The following is a 23,336-nucleotide window of genomic DNA, read 5'->3' as shown; positions in this document are numbered from 1 at the left end:
AATTTCCTTTTTTGTATTTTTGTATTACAAAACTGGCAGATCAGAGAAATGTGCTAGTTTATTTAGATTTCCTTGAGGGAGAAAAATGTGGTAATTCATACAGATGGATGTGAAACTGGTTGAATGGCAGATAGTTAAGAGGAATTCAGTTCAAATCCAACTCTGCCCCCTTAATACTGGGCAAATTTTCACTTTCTGTGGCCCTTAACTTCTTCACCTTCACAGAAGGTTGAGTTAGATGGCCTCTGAGATACCCTTTTAGCTTTAAATCAATGATCTCAATAAATGTCAATACCAACTTGATAAGAGGTCCTCTGGTTGAGTTCCCCAGAGCTTTAACATTTTTAGCAATAGGACTTGGATAAAAGGATAAATAAAGGACATAATTATCAAATTTGCAGATAACAAAGTTGGCAGGTTGACACACTGCAAGACTGATGAAAAGATTCAAGGCTAGAGCAGAGATTCTTAATCTTATTTGGGTCATGGATACCCACTATGGCAGTCTAGGAAACACTATGGATTCCTTCTCAAAATACTGTTTTAAAATACATAAAATAAAATGCATAAGATAACAAAGGAAATCACATATATTGTAAAACAATTATCAAAATATATATTTTTAAATCCTAGACACAGAAATCCTAGGTGAGAGCATTGGGTTGAATCTACGGAAGTGATATCTAATAGGGATACAAATTAAATCTTGCATTTGGGTGGAAAATAATTTCGACCTCAAATATAGAATAGTATTTGTAGGAGTTGGGCAATATTGGAGTGGGGGAGGGGTAACTGCTATGAAGCCTCTGAAATCATATTAGCCAAGTGTTTATGGGCAAGTCATTGATATCTCTCAGTTCTGCCCAACAGCTCTCTTGAGAGGTATGGAAAATGAAGAACAAATACAAATCATCCACACTGGTTAAGAACTGAAACTGACACATAATTTTATAAGTGGAAATGTCATTAAAAATGCATTAGCTATCTACTTTGCTACTGTAACCCTCAAAATAACAAACTTTTCTATTTGACTTGTAGCTAAAATCTCCTATTGGAATGTGAGCAAAGAGCCTGCAATAGTGGGGAAAAAGCTTAATATCCCTTCCTGTCTTTCCAGTTTTCTTACACTTTATTTACTTAAGATCCAATGGTTCCTTGAACAAGATGCTCTTTTTGTACAACTTGGTACATTTTCATTACCTTTCTCCAAGCCTGGAGTTCTCCATCCTCTCCCTACTGGATGCTCACTCTACTTTAGATCACAGCTAAAATTCTCTTAGCTTTTCAGGATTCCCAATAACAAAAATAATAGCTAACATTTGCCATTATTAAAAAAAACAAAAACAAAAAAAACCCAACCCTTACCTTCCATCTTAGAATCAATCCGTTGTATTGGTTCCAAGGCACAAGAGTGGTAAGGGCTAGGCAGTGGAGGTTAAGTGACTTGCCCAGGATCACACAGCTAGGAAGTATCTGAGGCTACATTTGAACCCAGATCCTCCTGTTTCTAGGCCTGGTTCTCAGACCTCAGCAACCCAGCTGCCCCCTATCATCACCTTAATGCTGCTGCCCTCCCTGTTAAATTACAAATTTATCTTGCATATACCTGCACATTTATATTGTGTATATGAACATATATAAGTGTTATGGTGCCCTCCCTATAAAATTGCAAATTTATTTTGTATATATATGCAGTTACACTGTGTATAAAGTATGTATAAATGTGCACACAGGAGACATATATAAACACACATACACTTCTCCAATTTATATACATACACATCTACGTACACTTATTTTGTATATATCTCTATGTACATTTATACATATTTGTTTGCATGTCGTCTCCCCCATAAAGCTGTGAGCTACTAGAAGACAAGGATCTATTTAGGGGAGGGTGTCATTCCTTTAATACTAGTGTCTTCCCTTCGTTAAATTCCCTTCAATTTATATTACATATATACGCCTTTATCTTGCACGTATGAACGTTTGTACATATATGTAATTGCAAGTAGTCTCTATTAGGTGAACCATAAAAAGGCAAGGCCTGTTTTGGGAGGGGGGGGCGTGCCTTCATATCACCAGGATTTAGCACAACACACAAGCATACAGAGGGTGCTTCATAATTGCTAGCAGATTTGACTAGAAAGCAGAGAAGGTCTTTTCCGTAGTAATAACCTCAGCTCTCAGCAATTCTTAAAAGGCACCATTGTTAGCCCAGGATAAAAACAAAAGACTAGGTAGATCCAGAGAGGAGGACGAAGAAGCCCGAGGGAGCAGCCCCAAGGTATGGAAAGCCACCCCCACAATTCATTAGCACTCACCACATCCCTAGCCCGGAGACAGGAGTTCTGTGGGGAAGTAGGGAAAGAATCAATGAAGCAATATCCTCCCCACCCCCCACCCTTCCCCGCCCCTTGGCCACGCCCTCACTGCGGGAAAATTCCCCAGCTCTGCCGCAGTGACAGGCGCCAAGGAAGGAAGTCTGAACCGTGTCCCCGAACCCCAGGTATCGGAAGTTCCCGGTCTCCACCCCCCTAGGCTCAGCTCTCACCCTCCGCAATGTTGCGGTTGCGCTTGAACTCTTCGATATCGTCTTCGCAGAAGGCCTGGCAGAGGTTAAGGCAGAAGAAATCCAGCATCCAGCCGCAGGCCAGGGAGTCTGCGGCAGGATCCACCGTGTAGGGCGCTGGCTCTTCCTCCTCCTCCTCCTCCCCTTCCTCGAAAGAGATGAACTGCCGCTTCAAAGCCCGGATATATTCCCGCTCCCGCGATGATTTCATTGCCATGGCTTCGACTTCCACTATCTAGGTGCCCAGAAGCAACTCTGTCCAAGTTTCTCTCCTCAGCTATTTGAAAAAGGTTGGAGGGAAGCGAGCAGATCAACGGGAGAAAGGACAGCCCACCTCTTCTTATATGGTTCCTCCCGCCAGTGAACTCCAGCAACCAATCAAAACGCGGAACCAGATAAGAGACGGCTTCTGATTGGCTAAGGTTTGTTTCTATCATTCTGACGCGCATGCGACGTGCCTTCTCTGCTGCAAAGGAAAAATTGATTCTTTTTCTTCATCTTCTTGGTTGGTTGGACTTTTTACAAAAGATGACAATGCTAGGATAACAACTACGATAAAATCGGAGAAATGAGGCATCGAAAACAGAATTACTTGCAGTCTACAGTGCTTTGTTATTACTATTTCTTTGCCTGGTTATAGGAAAAGACACCGGTCGGAAGTCTGACTTTGCTAATTAATTTTCTGGTACAGCTCGAACCAGTGAGACAGCCTGTCAGGTCTCAATGGGTGCAGGTACATCTTTGTACCTCCGCGCTCCAGGATTTTATTTTATTTTTTAAACCCTTACGTTTCGCCTTAGATTAAAGGCTAAGTGTTGCTTCCAGTATAGAAGAGCGGAAATAGCTAGGCAGAAGGGGTTTAAGTGGCTTTCCCAGTCACAAAGCGTGTCTGAGGCCAGATTTGAACCTAGGACCTCTGGTCTCCAGGCCTAGCACTCAGTCCTCTCACCCTCACCTCAGGGGTTTGTTGTTTTAAGTATAAATAAAAGACTCCATCATTTTCCATCCAAATATTTACCACAAATTAGCTAGGCAACTACAAGTACAATAACATTCTTATAAGTGATCCCAGCTCCCCACCCATCCACATTACTAGATAAAGGATCCTGGATTTCCAGCAGAAATGTGTACTTAGAGACCAATGAGCCTGAACCTATACTCAAAGAAGTTTTTACTCGACTGGGATTACAGCTAGTAAGAGTCTGGGATAGAAGACAGGGAGATTGTATAGAAGCTGGTATTAGGTAGATGTCCACATTTTAAAGAAAATAATGTTTGGTCTGTGTGAGAAAAAGAAAAAAAGGAAGGAAGGAAGGAGTAGGGAGGAAAGAAGGAGGGAAAAGATAAAGGAATGAAGGGAAAGAAGTAGGAAAAGGAAGAAAGAACGAGATGGGATTTGAAAGTAGGCAGGGAAACCAGGAGGCATAGCTGAGAAGAAAGAGCATTCCGGGAATGAAGCAATCAGTGAAAACGTCCCAAGCTGGGAGAAGGACAGTCTTGTTTAAGAAATAGCAAGGGGGTGCAGCTGGGTGGCTCAGTGGATTGAGAACCAGTCCTAGAGATGGGGGTCCTAGGTTCAAATTTGGCCTCAGACACTTCCCAACTGTGTGACCTTGGGCAAGTCACTTGACCCCCATTGCCTAGCCCTTACCACTCTTCTGCCTTGGAGCCAATCCAAGATGGAAGGTAAGGGTTTAAAAAAAAAGAAAGAAAGAAATAGCAAGGAGGCTAGTGTCATTGGATTACAAAGAATATGGAAGGGAGTAAGGTGTAAGAAGCCTGGAAAGGTAGGAAGGGGTCAGGTTATAAAGTACTTTAAAAGCCCAAAAGAGGGTTTTATATTTTATTTTGGAGGTAATAGGGTGTCATTAGAGTTTACTGAATAGGGGCATGTGTGATATGCTGAGACCTGAACTTTAGAAAGATCATTTTAATAGCTATGTTGAAGATGGACTACAGTAAAAAGAGACTTGAGAGAGGATAACCATCAGAGAAGTTCATTGAAAAGGTTCAGGTATGGGGATGGCCCCTAGGTTATAAATCTGGGTGACTGGAAGGTTAATAGTAGCCTTTAAATATATTATATATATGTATATAATATATTTAGGTTTTAATTATTTCAATTGCAAATAGAAATAATTTTTGACAATTTTTTCTGACATTTTAGGATGCAGATTTTCTTCTTCCCTCCCTCACCATCCCCATGCAGTTAATAATTTGATATGTTATACCAGGACTTTCATATAGTATGTGTTTTCATATTGCTCATGTAGTGATAGGAGACACATATCATACATAAAATAAAAATCTCATAAAGGAAATTAAATGGAATATGGTATGCTTTAATCTACACTCAGATTCCAACAGTTCCTTTTTTGTCTGTGGATAGTATTTTCATCATGAGTCTCTTTGGCATGGGCTTTGTACCCCCAGAAACTCAGACAAACTATTATCAGGGAAATTCCTCTGCTCCTTTAGGCCCTCATGACCCCCAACCCAAAATATCTGACCAAAATCCAAAATATTGAGAATCACCCTCCTTTTATTGTTCCATTGATTTTTGATGGACAAAGAGACACACCTCACCCATGAGTCCTCCAAATCACTAGAACCACCCCCATGCCTTCGGGCAAACCTCCCCCCTTCAAACCCCTTGCTCCAGAGTCATGTCCTCACCATTGTAAAGAATATAAAATCCCCACAATTGATGGTATCTGGGAGGACAGTTTTTCCATCCATGCTGTCCTCCCAAGGAGCAGCTTTCCACCCATGCTGTTCCATCTAGGAAGCAGGTTTCCACCTATGCTGCCCTCCTGGCCAAATTCAACATTGGTTTTTAAGCTAAGTTTCAAATTCTTGCATTCTTGAAAAGGGTACCTTTTCACCTCTGACACCCCCACAACACCTTGTGGTTATCTTGGAAACTTGCTTTGCTTATAATGGTTTGGTCCTTCACAATTGATCATTGTATAATATTTCGCTTACTGTATATACAGTTCTCCTGGTTTGCTCACTTCACTTTCCATCAGTCCATATAAATCTTTTCATGTTTTCTGAACTCCTGTGCATTATTTCTTATTGCTCAATAGTATTCCATTACAACCATGAAATACAAATTATTCATGCATTCTCCAAGTGATGCACTACCCCTCAGTTTCTAATTCTTTGCCACTTGTAAAAAAGCTGCCAAAAATATTTTGGTATAGGTGTGTTTTTCCTCTTACCTTTGGATTCTTTGAAATACAGACCAGAGTCTACGGGTATGCATAGATTTATGGCCCTTTGAGCCTGGTTCCATATTTATCTCCAGAATGGTTGTCAGTTCCACGAAAGTGATTTGTATCCCAATTTTCCCACATCCTCTCCAAAATTTATCATTTTTCTTTTTTGGCTATGTTAGTAAATCTGATAGGTATTGTTGTGGGGTTCAGAAGTGAGCCCTTGGAGTTCGGGAAGGGTACCTTTTACAAGGCTGCAAGACTCTGAAACAGCTTAAAAATAAAAAGAGAAATTTATTGATTTGGAAAGTAATGTTGAATTTGACCAGGAGGCAGCATAGGTGGAAGCCTGTCTCCTAGGTGGAACAGCATGGGTGGAAAAGCTGCTCCTTGGGAGGACAGCAAGACAGCATGAGTGGAGCAACTCGTAGAGTTGCTCCCAGAATGCCTCAATTCTGGGGTTTTTATATTCTTTTATAGCAGTAGACTCTGGGGCAAGGGGTTGGGGAGGAGGTTTGCCCAAAGGCTGGGGGGGGGGGGGTGATTCTCCTGATTTGGAGGACAGATCCATGAGGTGTGTCTCTTTCTCCACTTCAAATCAGTGGGACAATCAAAGGAGGATAATCCTCTCAGGGTCAAATGTTTTGGGTTGGGAGTCAGAGGTGTAAGGGAACAAAGGAATTTCCTTGATAATAGTTTGCCTGAGTTTCTAGGGGTACAATGCCCATGCCAGCCAGTATGAGGTGATATCTCAGAGTTATTTTACATTTCTTTAACCAAAAGTGATATGGAGCATTATTAATATGATTATAGATAGTTCTAATTTCCTCCCTTGAGAACTGCCTGTTCATATCAATTGACTATTTTTCAATTGGGGAATACTTTCTATTCTTGTAGATTTGACTTAGTTCTCTATATTTGAAAAAAAAATTTTTTGTTTGTACAAGACCTTTTTAATTTAACATAATCAAATTATCCACTTCATTTTTTATAATGTTCTGTCTTATATGGTCATAAATTCTTCCCTTATCCATAAGTCTTAACAAGCAAACTTTTCTATGTTCCCCTAATTTGTTTATGGTTTTAGCCTCTAAGATATTAAGAAAGTTAAGAATAGGGAGAATTTAGGGGGAGCGATAAATTCAGCATTGGACAAGTGTAAAAATTAAATTTATATCTCTAATAAAAATATTATATTTAATGAGGTTTATTAAGGATCATTAGAAATTAAGGAATAAGGAGGAAACAAAATAAAAACCACATGCCCATGAATGATTAGCCCATTTAAAATCCCCACGCTTAACTTAGCACCATAATTACTGCATCATGCAAGAACAGGGGACATGGGAGGTGTTACTGCCAGTTAAATACCAATAACATGATCTTGTCAATGTGGAGACGTAGGAGAGATTATAGGGAATTTTGGGAACTACTAGGACTTCTTTTGGAATGAAGTCCAAAGGTTCAAAATATCCATTTATACATATGTCAAATTTAATTTGGTGAACACAATCCAGTTTGAGATGTCCAGTGAGGCAAATTGAACACTGGAAACCAGGGGAGAGGCTAGAAAGAGACAAGTAATTCTGAGAGTCATCTTCATAGAGATGACAATTAATCTTTAGGAGCTGATGAGATCACCAAGTGAAATAATAAAGAGGGAGAAATCCCAGAAATAAATCTTGGGGGATACTCACAATTAATAGGATTGACCTAGATGATTGAGGAAAGGAGATAGAGAATAAAATAGGTAAGGGGAAAACCAGGATAGAACAGTGTCATGAACATGTATAGAGAAGATGATTATATTCCTCCAATCAAAACCTTGTATTCATTAAAACCATGTTGAACACTGATAGATATTAGCTGTGATAGAATGAAATACATATAAGATATGATTTCTTCCATAGAACTTTTTAAGAGAGGGTGAAAAATAACCTTGTAAAAAAAGATTAAATGAATAATAAATGAAAAGCAACATAAAATTATACACCTAATAGGTGTTATAAGGGTATGGTATGTCCTATAAAGGGTTCACAGATAAGGTTAAGACTTGTTTGGTTAGAATATAGATAGACAAAAAGATTCAGGACTGATCAGGAAGAAATAATTTTTTTAAAGCATATATGGAGGCAAAGTTCAGACCTCCGTGAACCATTCTTCACCAATCAAAAACATAGCACTTCCAGGGTACTGTTATTTTTATGGTGAAAATTGGTGGGATATGAAGAACAGGAAATACAGAAGGTTTAGTGCAGAGAATGGAGGAGTTGAAAGGAGAGAGGGAATATGGCTGCTGATGAGGTAAAAGGAGGGAGATGCCCCCTGCCAAGAGGCTATTTTTGAAAACTGGGGTTCCTGAGAAATGGGCCACTTATGATAGCCTGGGAGATGTCTTCTCTATTGATTGATGTTGCAGATACCCCAGAGAAGGTAAGCATGGACCCTCCTGAGGGACAAGCCTCCCCCCAGACTTAGTCACCCAGCAGGGGTCCAATAAGGACAGTTTATAGTTGAATAGTTGTCCTGAGGTTCAGCTCCCTCTGTGTCCCCTGAAATGTTAGCCCTCTTATTGGTCTGTGATATCCAATAAAGATAAATTTTAATAACAAGGTAGATTGGGAGGGTATCAGGGAAGAGGGAAGAGGGAGGTCCCTAGATGAGGTTTGAGGCTCTCTCAGCTTTTGAGCTGAGGCCAGGCCTCAAAGGCTGGTGGAGGGTTTCTCTTATTCCTGTCTATGCTATATCTGTGCTAGCTTTCTTAATTTCAAAAGTCTTAACAGTAGACAGCGAGAGGAAGAAAGTTCTGACTTTCAGAGCTGGTGGGCCTGTCTCTTTGGGCTGATGCCCCTAAAGACTGGCCTTACAGTTCAAACTGCTTCTCTTAAGTCCTTTTGTCGATGACATGATCACAGGAATCCAGGGAGAGCACATAGTTGGGAAATTCAGGAATAGAGTCACTTCTATCCATAGACAGGGAGAAAGACTCTTCTCTTTCCAGGGCCAGGAAGGAAGTACCCGGGCCAGGAAGTGAGTGCTCATCACAAGACCAACTGCCACTCCCAGTTGCCTCTCCCTCCACCAATTGTCATTCTTGTCAATATCTTCCCTCTCTAACATAACATTCTGTGATATTGAAATCACTTTAAAAGACTGATATATCTATCCACCTATCTCTATCTATCTATCTATCTATCTATCTATCTATCTATCTATCTATATCTATATCTATATCTATATCTATATCTATAAATTTAAGGTCTCCAAGGAATTCACATATGTAATTCCTAAATGAAACACTCAAGTCAGCAGCCAAATTTTTATGATGTTTTAATTACAACAGGAGGAAGAAAAATTTAGAAGGGTGGGGGGGAGAGAGAGAGAGAGAGAGAGAGAGAGAGAGAGAGAGAGAGAGAGAGAGAGAGAGAGAGAGAGAGAGAGAGAGAGAGAGAGAGAGAGAGAGAGAGAGAGAGAGAGAGAAAGAGAGAGAGAGAGAGAAGGAAATAGGGAGAGAAGGAAAGAAGTTTAACTCAGAACCACTCTGGCTTATGCTGAGGCAAAGCAGGCATTAAGGCCTTGGATAGCCAAGGCAGGGAAAGGGATCAGTTCTTATCACTCACTCACTGACCAATCTGAAGGAAAGCATTCTGCGGGACTCCTCCAACCTCAAGCACCAGCCTCCAACTAAACTCTATCCCTCCTCCCAGGAAGTTCCGAGAACTCCAGAGGCTGTTCTCTACCTCACTTCCTGCGTCTCACATGTGCCAATGATGGCTCTAGCTTGACCTAGGACCACCCAGAGGTCTGTCCTTTTTTTACACATGTCTGTTGAAGGCCATATCCTCAAATAATTAAATCTTGAGTTTGCTGTAGCCCTTCCTAATCTTGTTACACTGAGTAGGGTGGAGAATGTAGTTTCCAAGACCTGATTCTGTTATTCCAAGTATCTCTATTGTTATTGATCAGGAAATAGCTAAATCAGATCTTCTAAAGAATGGTCTGAATAGGGTGGAATAGTTTTGAAATTCACACTACCCAGCAAAACTGACTATATTCATACAAGGAAAAGTATGGTCATTCAATAAAATAGAAGATTTCCAAACATTTGTAAAGAAAAGACCAGACCTAAAGAGAAAATTTGATGCCCAAACATAGAACTTAAGAGAATCACCAAAAGGTAATTAAAAAAAGGAAAAAACAACAACAACAACAAAACAAAAAATCTTTTTAAAAGGGATCCAATAAGTTATATAAGGGACCCAATACACATATATATAAACTGGAGGTAAAAAAAGAGGTTTATACTGATAGAAATAGGAAAAGAAGCAAAATGGGATAAATTTATAAGTCATAAAGAAGTGCATGGCAAAAATGGGGGAGAACACCAATACATTGGAAGGGTAAAGAGGTTCAAGATAGTAAATACTTAATTCTTACATGCATTGAAATTGACTCAAAGAGGGAAGAACAATCAAATTCATTGGGGCAGAGAATCAATTTGTGCCCTATAGAGAAGTAGAAGGGAAACAAATGGAATGGTGGGGAGGGAAGCAATACAAGGTGTGAATTTTAAAAATACTCCACCCTACTTAGGCCGTACTTTAGAAGATCTGATTTAGCTATTTCCTGATTAGTAACAATGGAGATACTTGGATTAACAGAATCAAGTCTTTGGAACTATACATTTCTCCACCCTACTCAGTTTTATAAGGTCAGTATGCCTGCACCATACTCAAAGATTTAATTATCTGAGGAAATGGCCTTCAACAGACATGTGCAGAAAAAGCAGACAGACCCCTGGGCTGTCCTAAGTCAAGCTAAGCTATTATTGATACAGATGAGATGCAGGAAAGTGAAGTAAAACTGTCTATATAAGGCACATCACTTGTTCTCTCTCCCTTTTTCCCCGGAGAGGCGACTCTGGTTGGCAGTGTGCTAAGCACTCCGACATCTTGGCATGGTGGTAGCTATTGTCTGGGTTTGGCAATGAGTTTGCTCTTGAGCTGATTGAGGTTCAGGCATCTTGGCTGAGCCCTTTGGAGTTCAGGCTGATACTTTCCTCCTTGTCCTTCAAAACCTTATCTTCCTAGAGCCTCTGGTCTTCCTCCTGACACTAGCCAGGTAGGAGAAATCCTACACCCTTTTCCTTCTTCTTCTTAATTTCTTTCCACTATATCAATTAAATCACCATAAATTTCCAGCTGACTTCCAGCTAACACAAACAGAGACATTATGGTATGTGTCCTTACAGAAGCACGTTAGTGCTCAAGGGGCAGAGCTAGTTGCTTTATTAAATGCTTTGCAAATCGGTAAAGATAAATGGGTCAATATTTATACAGATTCCCAGTACCGCATTTTCAGTAATTCATGCCACAGCAGATATTTGGAAGCATAGAGGATTTTTGACAAGTGCAGGCAAAGAGATCACATATGCCAAAGTAATATTGCAACTTCTTGAGGCTATACAACTTCCCAAGGAAGTGGCAATAATCCACCGTAGATCACACACAGGGGCTAATGATCATGTGTCCTTGGGAAACCATAGAGCTGACATTATAACAAAATTTGGAGCTAGAGAAGGACCTTTACATGTATTGAATTTTGCAATAGTTGAACAGGACAATCTAACTGATGCCTATAATGAACAGGAAATTCAATCATGGATAAAGAACTTAGGGGCAAAACAAATAAGAGGAATATGGTTTTTGAAACTAGGCAAGCCCATTCTGCCTAAAACTTTATTTTATCTTGTGTGCAATGCAATACATGCACAACTGTAAAGATTAAAATTTAGGGGAGATGGGGAGACTGAGGCAGGTAGAAATTAGTTTCTCTCTGCAAGGAGTATTATATTTTTTAGAGGTTTATTAAAGATTAAAGATTAAAGAATATACAAGTAAGAAACATGTGCCTAGGCCAGAGGCCTATACAAAATAACCTCACATCACGCAAGAGACCGCCTGCTCCAAAACGGAAGTCCAAAAAGAGCCAAGAGAGAGAGACCCCTCAAAAGCCTTTGAATCAGCTTAAATACCTTCTCGATCTCGGCCCAGGTGAGATTACAAGGCATTCTGGGGAAGTGGAGCAAAGGCTCGTGGGGCTTGTAGTCCTGTATTCGAGTATATTTTTTACACAAGGACACTGTTGAACCCAAGCCGTGAACAATACAGTGAGACGATTTTGCACTGCACCAGGAATATACTCATATGCCATAAGAGTTTGTCAAAAATGTAAAATTTGTATGCAGTTCAATCAGGGAGTTTATAGGACCAAAGGGTTAGGAGGTTGTCTCTTAGCATATACTCCATTTGAATGCATACAGATAGATCCTTGTCATCATAGACAGACTGACTAGATGGCCAGAAGTTTTTCCTGCCAAAAAGAACAATGCAGCATTTGTGGTCAAAATCCTATTAAAAGAAATCATACTAGATTTGGGATTCCCTCAAAATTTGACTCAGACCCTGGAAGTCACTTTACTCAATCAATATTAAATGAAATTTATAAAAATCTAGGAATACAAGCAACATACCATACAGCATATCATCCCCAAAGTTCAGGGCAAGTGGAGAGATTAAATAAAGACATTATAACATTGATAGGGAAATTTTGTGCAGAAACACACCAAAAATGGACAGGCAGTCTGCCATTAGTTCTGTTCCATCATAGAACATGACCCAGTGGAGATTTGCACATCTCTTCATTTGAGATGCTATATGGACACACAATTTGGCAAGGAAGGACTTGTAAACCAGCTTACATTGCAATGATATGTGGAGAATGTCAATTAACAAAATATATACAAGCTTTACAAACAAGAATAGCAGAGTTGCAGGAAACGGGCTTTATACAACAAACAGTACCCCTGAATTACAATTTGCACAACATCAAACCAGGAGACATAGTGTGAACCTTAAAAATTCTCAGACCCTACTTCAGAACACTTGGTTAAGACCATTCCCCATTTTAAACAATGAAGAGACTTAGATCAGGAATGTGAGACCTCTACTCTACCCATACTTAAGCATACTTTAGGGGAAGATAAAGTTGTAAACTCTTTACTGAACAATGAAAAATACTTAACCCATACTTATAGTAAGACAAAAGTTCTTAAGCTGTGCCTATTTTTAGATCTAATACAAAAGGGTGCTAAGTACCTATAAAGGTCAGGCAACTTGTAAACTTACAAGGGACAAAGAGGTGAGAACTTACTCAGAAATTTTTGTCTACTCAGGTGTGAATTACTCAAAAGTTTAGTCTACTCACATGTGAATTCAGAATGGTCTGTCCTTTGGAGAGTCTACTGTGATTGGTAGATGTGAGAACTTAGGGGAGGTGACATAGGAAAATCTTCCCTTTAAAAGGAGGTCAAAAAGAGGTCTCTGGGGATTCAGCTGGGAAAAGCTGCTTTGGAGGAGGCAGCTGGCCAAAGCTGCCTTGAAGGGCTTGATGGCTGAACTTGATTGAGCTAGCTGAAGCTGAACTGGTGTCTCTCTGAACACTAAAATCTTGCTTGGACAAATCTTGTGGTGAGTTGATAAAAGACTGACTGATCTCTCTCTTAGGGTTTTCAGCCTAAGCTGGCTCATGCTGGCTCATGCTGGCCTAGGCTGGTCTAGCCCTTTTCTCATTATTTCCTTTTTCTCTCTCTCTCCCTTTCTTTAATTCCTCATTTATGTTAATTACAATCTCTATAAAACCCAGCTGACTTGGGTATATTTAATATTTGGGAATTTTTCCCTGGCGACCACCTTATATTTGATTTAAAACAAGACACTGTCTTGAAACCATATTTTCTGCAGTCACAATTTAAGCCAAACACTCTTTTATCTGCCACAATTTATGACTCCACTATTTTAATCATTACAATAGTATACTTAAAACATTTTCAATAGAAAATTGGCTACAGACATAAAATGGACTGGACCACATGAAATATTGCTTACTACCCCAACAGCTATAAAAGTTGCAGGGAAAGACTCATGGTTTCACTGTTCCCATGTAAAACCAGAAAAAATTCAACACCACTGTAACAGACATAAAAGATAATTAGACAAAAGATAGTGCTGAGAAATGAAAAAAAAACTGATTAACATAAAAATACACCACAAAGAAGTAATAGTGACACATAATATTCAAGACAACTTCCCAGCCCAGAGGAAAAGCAACCCAGAGGAAAAGCATCCCAGAGGAAAAGATTTTACACCAGCCCAGAGGAAAAGCATCAAGAAAAAAAAAAAAAGCTGAAAAGGACAGCTAAGACTTTGAACTTTGTAAATTTGTTTATATAAGAAGAGGACAGAGAGAAAATGAGACTTATATGTAAGACTGAGTGTTTTGAAATAATAAAACAAAAGTAATTTCACATATTAGGGAAATAGCATGTATCACTACATAACTTGGAAGAAAGAAGAGTTCTATCATGTCAACATGAGAAGTGGAAATCTGAAGAATCTTGATAAGTATTAATTCAACACAACACTATTAGACACAAAACACAAAATCAAAAACTGACATATTGAGAGACCTTGTTTGTATAAACAAGTGTCTGAAGTTGTATTTATGCAAAATGTAAATATGTATATAGTTAGTTCCATAAGGTCTTAGGCAAATAGAAAGATCAAAAGATATTTCTATTTGACTGACATCAGGATGTGGAAGAATGTATAGTATTTTATTATATGTAAATAATCTCTATAAATAATATATATATTACAGTTAGGTTAGTAACATAGTGATAGAGTGTAAATATTTAGTAGAGTATGTATATATGTTGTACATAGGATTAGTTTATAGATTAGATTAGAGACATAGATATAATTGTAATAAGTAGGGAATAGATTAAGAGTATGTAGTATTAGCATTAAGATTCAAATTTCTTGTAATGGTTTTGTTTAAACATTTATTATAAAGCCCTAAAACTAACTGGTAACTCTAATATAAATAAGTGACCTTGGGAAGGTCACAACAAAAAAAGGGGACAATTGTGGAAAGGAAACTAGACTGACAGTTGGTGGGGGAAGGGGCAACTGGGAGTGGCAGTTGAGTCTTGTGACTAGCACTTCCTTCCTGCTGGGTTTTACTTCCTTCCTTGTGTTGGAGGAGGGAGGAGCTCATTCAGCCCAGTCTGGAGTAGAGTACCTCTACTTTGTTCATCCTGAAGACACAGGCTTCTGAAGGTTAGAACTGTTCTTGTTTGCTTTCTGTCTACTTCTAAGGTTCTGAAATTGACAAAGCTGGCATAGAAGACAGGAGTGAGAGAAACCCTCTGATAGCCTGTGGGGCCTAGCCTCAGCTCAAAAAGCTGAGGAAGACTCCAACCTTATTTAGGGATCTCCCTTTCCCCACCTTCCTGATATCTCTCTGATCCCTATGGGTTATTAAACTTTATATTATTTGAATTTGCAGTCAGATAAGTGGACTATCTTTTCTGGTCATAGAGGGAGCTGAACATCAGTTCAGTCATTCCAGGACAAACAGTCCTTATCAAACTCCTGCTGCTTTCTCTTGGCAGGGGGCATCTCTCTCCTTTGTCTCACCGAGCAATATTCCCTCTCTCTCCTTAAACTCCTCCATACCCTGCAACAAACCTCCCATTTATCCCCTGTTCTTCATATCCTACCCATCTCTCCCAACAAATATTACAAAACTCATCTTAGTTGAACTGATCCACAGGTACCAAATTCAAGTAGAGGCCTGTTTCCTCTAAGAGCAGTACCTGAAATAGGATGGAACGGGGATGTGGTGACAATATACCATTTACTCCCCAAGAAATAAATGAATTTACATAAAATATCCCCACATATGAACAAGATCCCTTTCTAGTAACAAAAAAGATGACAGACATATTTTTTCAGTATAATCCATTTACAAGGACATTGAAAACTTGCTACAGGCTTTTTTTAACTGAATGTGAGAAAAATAAAATAATTGTTCATGTCAACAAAATCCGGGGGCGTAATGCAGCACATTGGCCATCTCAGGATCCCGAATGGGACTATAATGACTCTGATGATCTTTTACAACTATACCATTGTAGAGAGGCTATCTTAACAGTGATGAGAGAGTGTAGACAGTACAGATAAGTGGACCGAATTTGAAAAAATTAAGCAAAATAAGGAACAGACGCCCTCCAGATTCATAGACAGAATAATCAAGTTTGGGGGTAGATATTTGGATTTTGACCTATCTAAAGAAAATTGCATAAGGCAAGTTAGAAGGGTCTTTGTCAATAACTCTTGCAAAGTGATTAGCTATTATTTTAGAACACATTGCCCAAGATGGCCAGAGATGGACCTTGAAGAATTGTGGAAAACAGCTTAATATGTTTTAAAGGGAAACAAAGAAAAGGAGGAAGAGAATAATGATCTCATGGGGGAAGATGGAGAAACAATTGACATATTTAACAGATAAGATTACCAAACTGGAAAGAGGGCATGATACTCAACTTTAGGTAACAACACTAAATTATCATTTACAAAGGGAGGGAAAGAGTAGGAAGGTAGTTTAAAAATACTGTAAAGAAAATAAGAAGGGGGGGTAGAAAGGGAAGTAAAATAAGGGTGGGAAATAGTAGGACTGATAAAAGCAAAACACTGGTGTAGAAGGAAGCAGTGAAAGAAGAAAGGGCAGTGCTAGGAATGGAAATCAAAATGTTGGGAAATACACAGCTGATAATCATAACTCTGAATGCGAATAGAATGAACTCACCGATAAAATGGAAGCAAATAACAGAGTGGATTAGAAACCAAAATCCTACCATATATTGTCTACAAGAAACACACATGAGGAAGGTAGATACACATAGGGTAAAGGTAAGCAGATTGAGCAGAATCTATTGGGCATCAACTGAGAAAAAGAAGGAAAGAGTCGAAATCATGATATCTGAGAAAGCCAAAGTAAAAATAGATCTAGTCAAAACAGAGAGGGAAGGTAATTACATCCTGATAAAAGGCAGTATAGACAATAATGTTCTAAATTGACTAATTAAATAAAATTTTCCCAAAAAAAATGGTATATGATTTGGTTTTTTAATTAATTAAGAATATTTTTCCATATGTAAAAATGGAGATTTGAACCCCGGACTCCAATCCCCAGAAGTCCTTGGCCACTTCCCAGAATGCTTTGTAATCTTGCTGAGATCCTCAACTGGGCGATATCAAAAATTTCTATTTAAACTGATTGTAAAGCCTACCAGCTCTCTTTCCTACTTCTTTTTCGGAGCACACGCGGCTCTCGACGTATTAGGCAAGATGTGAGTGGTTGTGAATGGGTTCTCTGGGCCTAGACACGTGCTTTCTTACTTGTACTTTCTTAAATTCTTAACTTTTAATAAACCTCTAAAAAATGTAATACTTCTAGAGTAGAACTAATTTTTACCTGCTACAGTTTGGCCTTAAATTTTAAACTTAACAGTCTAGAGAACACTAGATTGGATGAGAACTTCTCAAAATTAAAAAAAAAAAGATAGCCTAGATAATGATTTCTAAGTCACATTTCTCCAAGATGTTTTTTTAGAAAACCATCTTGATCAGCTCCTGCTGGCAGCCATCCTCTTCAGACTTTCTTGATTCAATATCAATCACCTGGTCCTGGCCCTGCCCACCCTGGCCTCAGAGAAGCTCACTCATCACCCCAGGCCTAAGACTCACTTCTACCAGCTGGTAACAAACAAACAAACAAACAAACAAACAAACAAAAAACAGGGGTAGATCATAGAAGGGGAAGAAAAAAGGGAAAGAGGAAAGAGATTTTTCCAAACTGGAATTTATAACCATGACTAATTTAAAAGGATATCTTTTTTGGTTCTTTCATTAATCTCACTTGAGATTTAGGAGAGAAATTCATTTCCCTGCAACTCTTTGCCATTTGTTGAGATTCCAAAAACTCACTATGGGAGGGCAGCTGGGTACCTCAGTGGACTGAGAGGCAGACCTAGAGACGAGAGGTCCTCAGTTGAAATCTGGCCTCAGATACTTCCCAGCTGTGTGGCCCTGGATGGGTCACCCCATTGCCTAGCCCAAACCACTCTGCCTTCCTACAATAGGCATCTAAATGGACAAAAACCCAAGGAACTTTAAAGAGACTGGAGGTTATATTTTTAAGGCATTTCAGACTCCAATAGTTTATAAAAATACCTGTATTCTATTGCATTTTACTGTTTGTTTTGTTTAAGATTTAACTGTGTGATTTTTAAGTTCATATATTACTGCATTCAATACTATTCTGTTACACTGAATCATTTTAATGTACTGAGTTTTAACTACTGTTATATTCTGTTATTTTCCCCTATAACCATATTGAACAAATATCATTGTAATTAAGCCCATATATGAAAACAGCTTTTCTAATTTTGACTTTGTCAATTGTCACATAGAGGATAGATGGACTTCATCAGAACTGGTTACAATTGTATAACAACCTTTGGAAAATTTAATGTGCTAAATATCTCAATTGATTTTAAGGGTTTTTTAGACATGATTTTTAGAATTTTCTTAACAATCTCTAGTTATTTTTGCCTGCCCCTACCACGAGGTAAGGTCCATTCTAGTAGCTGAAGTGAAATACAATTATAAACCCAACCTTCCCGCATTTCTCAAAATGTGAATGGAAGTTGGGCAGTTAATCTCAGGGCATTTGTACTCCTAAAAAAGCCTCCAAAAAAGGAGCATCTCTCATTTATAACTCTTCAGCCCATTTTACTTCCACCAGAATGATCTCTAGATTTCTTGATGATGTTCTAAAGCCAACAGTTTTACTTTGTTTAAAAATATGTTTATTACCAAGGCTGAAAGATTGCTACATTTGTAAAAATTGTGACAAATATCCATCGGTTCATAGACTTTTAAGAAAATGCTATACAGCAACTTATGTGAAATATGATAGTGTGTTTGTTTGCTATTATAATTAATTGGGCTATTGAGCATTTTGGGGATATTGATATCTACATATTTGTAATACTGTTCTTTATAAAAAAAAACAACAACCTTGTAACATTCATTTGCTCATACTCACAGTGGATCCCGGCCAGATATGAAGAAGAAATGGATCTCATTTTTGGTGAGAAAGCCTTGTATTCTATATTTTTCTTGGCTGACACAGTGTGTCAATGATTATAAGCTACATTTTAATTTTTAGAACTCTTTTATTATATTTTTCTTGCATGTGCAATATACTATTTCAGTTTTTTATTTTTTTCTCTCCTTTTTATATTTGAAGCACATATCACCAGCATTAAGAGATTTTCTTTAACTCTTTAATTTTGCAGTAATGTAAATTTAAAATACATTTGCTATAATACTAATGCATGCCCCTGGAAAGCTTGAGAGTATAAAAATGATGCCACTAATTGTTTAAAAAAATTATGGGACTCTGCTTAATAATTCTGACTGATTCCAGGGCAAGAGCCATTGAATAGGGCCAAAGATAAGCTAATCCAGGACAGATTGATGCACTTCCAAGCCACTGCAAAGGTCTTGAAGCTAGTGTGAAGACTCGAGGTTACTATCTTTAACATTTGTTACGACATAAGCTTTCCTTGTGTCCACACTCACTCTGAAAATACTTACAGATGAGTATCCCCCAAAACTTGGCTCCTACATGGCTTCTATAATCTGGTCCCTTTTCTGTCTTTCATAGTGTGGTACCTTTCTGTAGTCCTGGCTACTGACTGGGTAAATGCATAATTGCTTAGATCATTTTAATTGGGCCCTGATTGAAGGACCTGTTATAGATTTATTTTTCCTTTACTTGGAATTTTTACACATAAGACTTTGATAGTCTATATTTTCATCCAGTAATTTTCTTTTTTTTTTTGGATTTTTCTGATGCCTTTTTAATTTCTCTTGCCAATTGATTCATATATCTCATACCTCAGCCATGCGTCCCTATGTGATCCTGTGTTTTTTCAATCATCCTCAACATGGGGAAATGTAAAAAAATATTATTATTTAAATCATAAAGTTTACATTCCTTTTAAGAAGGACTTTAGGTCAAGAAAGATGATACTTCTCTGAATCCAGAAACTGAATTGTTGGAGAAGACACCATGAAGAAGCCTCCAGACCACAAGCTGCACAAGAAGATCAAGAATGAACTTTGGGTGTAGTTGATTGAACATTTTATTTGTATGTATACTTTCATGCCAAAGGGGACTGCCCCCTAACTGTTTTTTTGTCAATGTGTCCAGCAATTATTGTTTTTGTTCTTTTTTTCCCTTATCTTCAAATTATTGTAATCTTTAAATTGATTATGTTTTCACGATCCTTTGGGGAAGTCCTACTTCCCAAAGGATCACACGGTGAAATGTAAAAATGGAGATTTGAACCCCAGACTTCAATCCCCAGAAGTCTTTGGCACTGGGGATTAACCCCGTGGGGTGCACATAAAAGCAAATAAGAAAGGCCTTGCCCTCAAGGAATTCACATTCTAATTCTAACATTCCATTCTTATATTCTAACAATAGATTAAAGGATTCTAGAAAGAGTAAAAGAAAGCCTAAAGTGACAGAAAACAAAAGGATAAAAAAGGAAAAAGGCCAGAATCCCAGGTAAATAAGAAAAACTTATCTATATAAACTGGAAGGAGTCAAGAATCCACTTTGAGTTTCAAGTGGGTTAGGTGGTCTGAGAATAAGGACATGGTAGAAAGACTGCAGGACAGTATATAGTTGCTTAGTTTTCTAAAATTGAGATTTGAACTCTGGGCTTCAATCCCCAGAAGTCCTTGCTCCACTTCTCCAGAATGCTTTGAATTCTCACGTGGGCTGAGATCAAGAAGGCATTTAACCTGATTCAAGAGCTCTAGGTCTTTTTGGACTTCCGTTTTGGGGCAGACGTGGCTCTTTCCATAATGTAGGTGAGGTCTTGTCTAGGCCTCCCTGGCCTAGGCACATTTTCCTTATCCTGTATTTTCTTTTAATCCTTAACCTTTAATAAACCTTATAAAATATAATACTCCTTGCAGAAAAAAACTAATTTCTACCTGTCTCAGTCTCCCCTAAATTTTAACTGTTACAGTTTCTGACTAGACAAAGCAAAAAAAAAATTCCTATGAAGTGAAGGTGGATGGAAGATGTTTGCTCCAAGAAAGTTTATATGGAAAAAAGCATTTATACTTAGCTATGTAGATAAATGAGTTCTACTTTCTAATATTGTACATATTATTTGGTTATTAAGATTTTTTTCCTTTTAAAATTTCCTTTCCTTGCAATTCAAAACAATTCTGAGGTCTCACACCTAGCAGATTGGCTAACATGACTGCAAAGGAAAATAATAAAAGTTGGAGGGCATGTGGCAAAACTGGGACATTGCATTGCTGGTGGAGTTGTGAATTGATCCGACCATTCTGGAGGGCAATTTGGAGCTATGCTCAAAGGGCTTTAAAAGACGGTCTGCCTTTTTATCCAGCCATACAACTGCTCAGTAAATACCCCAAAGAGATAATAAGGCAAAAGACTTGTACAAGAATATTTATAGCTACACTCTTTGTGGTGGCAAAAAAATGGAAAATGAGGGGATGCCCTTCGATTGGGGAATGGCTGAACAAATTGTGGTATATGTTGGTGATGGAATACTATTGTGCTAAAAAATAATGAACTGGAGGAATTCCAAGTGAACTGGAACAACTCCAGGAATTGATGCAGAGTGAAAGGAGCAGAACCAAGAGAACCTTATACACAGAGATCGATACACTGTGGCATACAGCAATGTCAATGATCCTGGACAATTCTAAGGGACCTATGAAAAAGAACACTATCCACATCCATAGAAAGAACTGTGGGAGTAGAAACACAGAAGAAAAACAATTGCTTGATCATATGGGTTGATGGGGGTATGATTGGGGATGTAGACTCTAAATGAACATCCTAATGTAAATATTAATAATATGGAAATAGGTCTTGATCAATGACACATGTAAAACCCAGTGGAACTGCTCGTTGGCTATGGAAGGGGGTGAGAGAAGGGGAGGGAAAGAACATGAATCATGTAACCATGGAAAAATATTCTAAATCAATTAATTAAATAAAAATTTTCAAATATAAAATTTTTTTAAAAATTCTCTTTCCTCATTTTCTCCAGAATCAGATCTTGCTTTCTTATATGAATATCTAATAGAAACTATTAAACCCTTCCACCAGTGAATCATTGTTTTCTTACTGGTGGAGACATTGTAAATTGATTCTGGCAAAGTTCCAATCATTTAAAGATAAAAAGAACTCTGTCAGGATTTTGGATGTCTTTCCTAATTTTTAAAAAACCATTACCTTAGGATCAAAACTGTATTGTTCCAAGGCGGCAGAGCACAGAAAGGACTAGGCAATTGGGGTTAAGTGACTTGCCCATCGTCACATATCTAGGAAGTGTCTGAGGCCAGATTTGCACTTTGCACCTCCTGTTTCTAGCCTGGATATCAATCCACTGAGCCACCTACCTGCCACCATCTATACTAACTTTTAAATGATTTTGCACATATCAAATATTCATTGATTTGGGTGTTCATTCCAACAGATAGGAAATAGTATCATCCTTGGCTATTCATCTTATGAAACTTCTTTTTCCTTCCATAGTCAGCTAACATTTATTGATATTGAGTATCTAATATGCACCTGGTACTTTGCTAAGTACCAAGGATACAAAGACAAATACAAAAAAAAATACAAAAACAAACAAACAATAACAAAAAATTTCCTGCTCTCAAGGAAAATTAATCTAATGGGTAAGACAACATGTAAACAACCATGTACACACTCATAAACAGGATAGATAACAAGTAGTTATTTGAGAGAGTTTGAGAGAGAAGCTAATTACAGAAAACTGAGAAGATAGTGAAAGGAAAGAAAATGGAGCCACGTTCATGTAAGACAGGTGTGAAGGTTGAAAGTGACTGAAGGCATTTGAGTAATATGGATGAGGAAAAGGGGAGAGGAAGGAATTTTAAGCAAATGTCCTTTTTTAAAAATTGAAATACAAGAGTAGGTTCTATAAAGGTGAAATTTAATGGTTGGGTGCAGCTTATTTACCAAAATAGAGAGGAAACAATAAAATAGAGAAATGTGAAAGAGGTTAGAGAAAATACCTATACTGGTCCTTAGCTAGGAGGGCATTAGTAAGTAATTACATGGCTTCCTCAAAGATGGAAACTAGTCTCTTAGGAAATTAGGACGAGAGTCGGCCTTTTCACTTACCCAACCAAGTAGCCCAGGAGTCAGAGTCTAAGTTGAAGTCAGGATCCACACTGCAGTCTCCAATGAAGTTTCCTTCTTGAAGACTATCTATAGGAGGCACTTTCCATGAGACTCAATTTTACCAGACTGCCAGCCAAAGGATTTTGTGGCTTTTATGGTGGTTTCCCATCCCTGCCTCTCTTCACAGGGGCCAATTACAGTTTCCAAAATTGTTACACTTCTAATCCTCTAAAGGTGGCAACTCTTATCAAAGGCCTCTAAAGGTCAATTTCTCATCCAAAAAGTTTATAGTTTCTGAGGGTGTGAACTCTTAAAAGAATTCACAAATTTCTGACTGTTTGAGTTAGAAAAGGGGTAGAGCT

General features: G+C 38.2%; 1 protein-coding gene and 1 long non-coding RNA gene across 3 annotated transcripts in view; one reads left to right on the top strand and one right to left on the bottom strand.

The window, feature by feature from the left end:
• TERF1 (telomeric repeat binding factor 1) overlaps positions 1 to 2,987 on the bottom strand; it is a 43,091-nt gene extending 40,104 nt beyond the window's left edge. The window contains exon 1 of one of the 2 annotated variants that reach the window (XM_007486972.3): positions 2,555 to 2,987. In XM_007486972.3, coding sequence (XP_007487034.1) covers positions 2,555 to 2,789 — 235 coding nt within the window. In that variant the 5' untranslated portion in view covers positions 2,790 to 2,987. The remainder of the gene's footprint in view (positions 1 to 2,554) is intronic. The other variant, XM_007486973.3, reaches the window with a different exon arrangement.
• LOC130458423 (uncharacterized) lies at positions 2,872 to 21,805 on the top strand. The gene is made up of 3 exons (XR_008917749.1): positions 2,872 to 2,994; positions 18,807 to 18,849; positions 19,770 to 21,805. It is a non-coding gene; the product is annotated as an uncharacterized LOC130458423 (long non-coding RNA).
• The last annotated feature ends 1,531 nt before the right edge of the window (positions 21,806 to 23,336 follow it).

This window comes from Monodelphis domestica, chromosome 3 (genome assembly GCF_027887165.1).
Source record: "Monodelphis domestica isolate mMonDom1 chromosome 3, mMonDom1.pri, whole genome shotgun sequence".
Taxonomy (NCBI): Eukaryota; Metazoa; Chordata; class Mammalia; order Didelphimorphia; family Didelphidae; genus Monodelphis; species Monodelphis domestica.
Note: the sequence above shows the minus strand (reverse complement) of the source record. Positions and strands in the feature narration are given on the sequence as shown.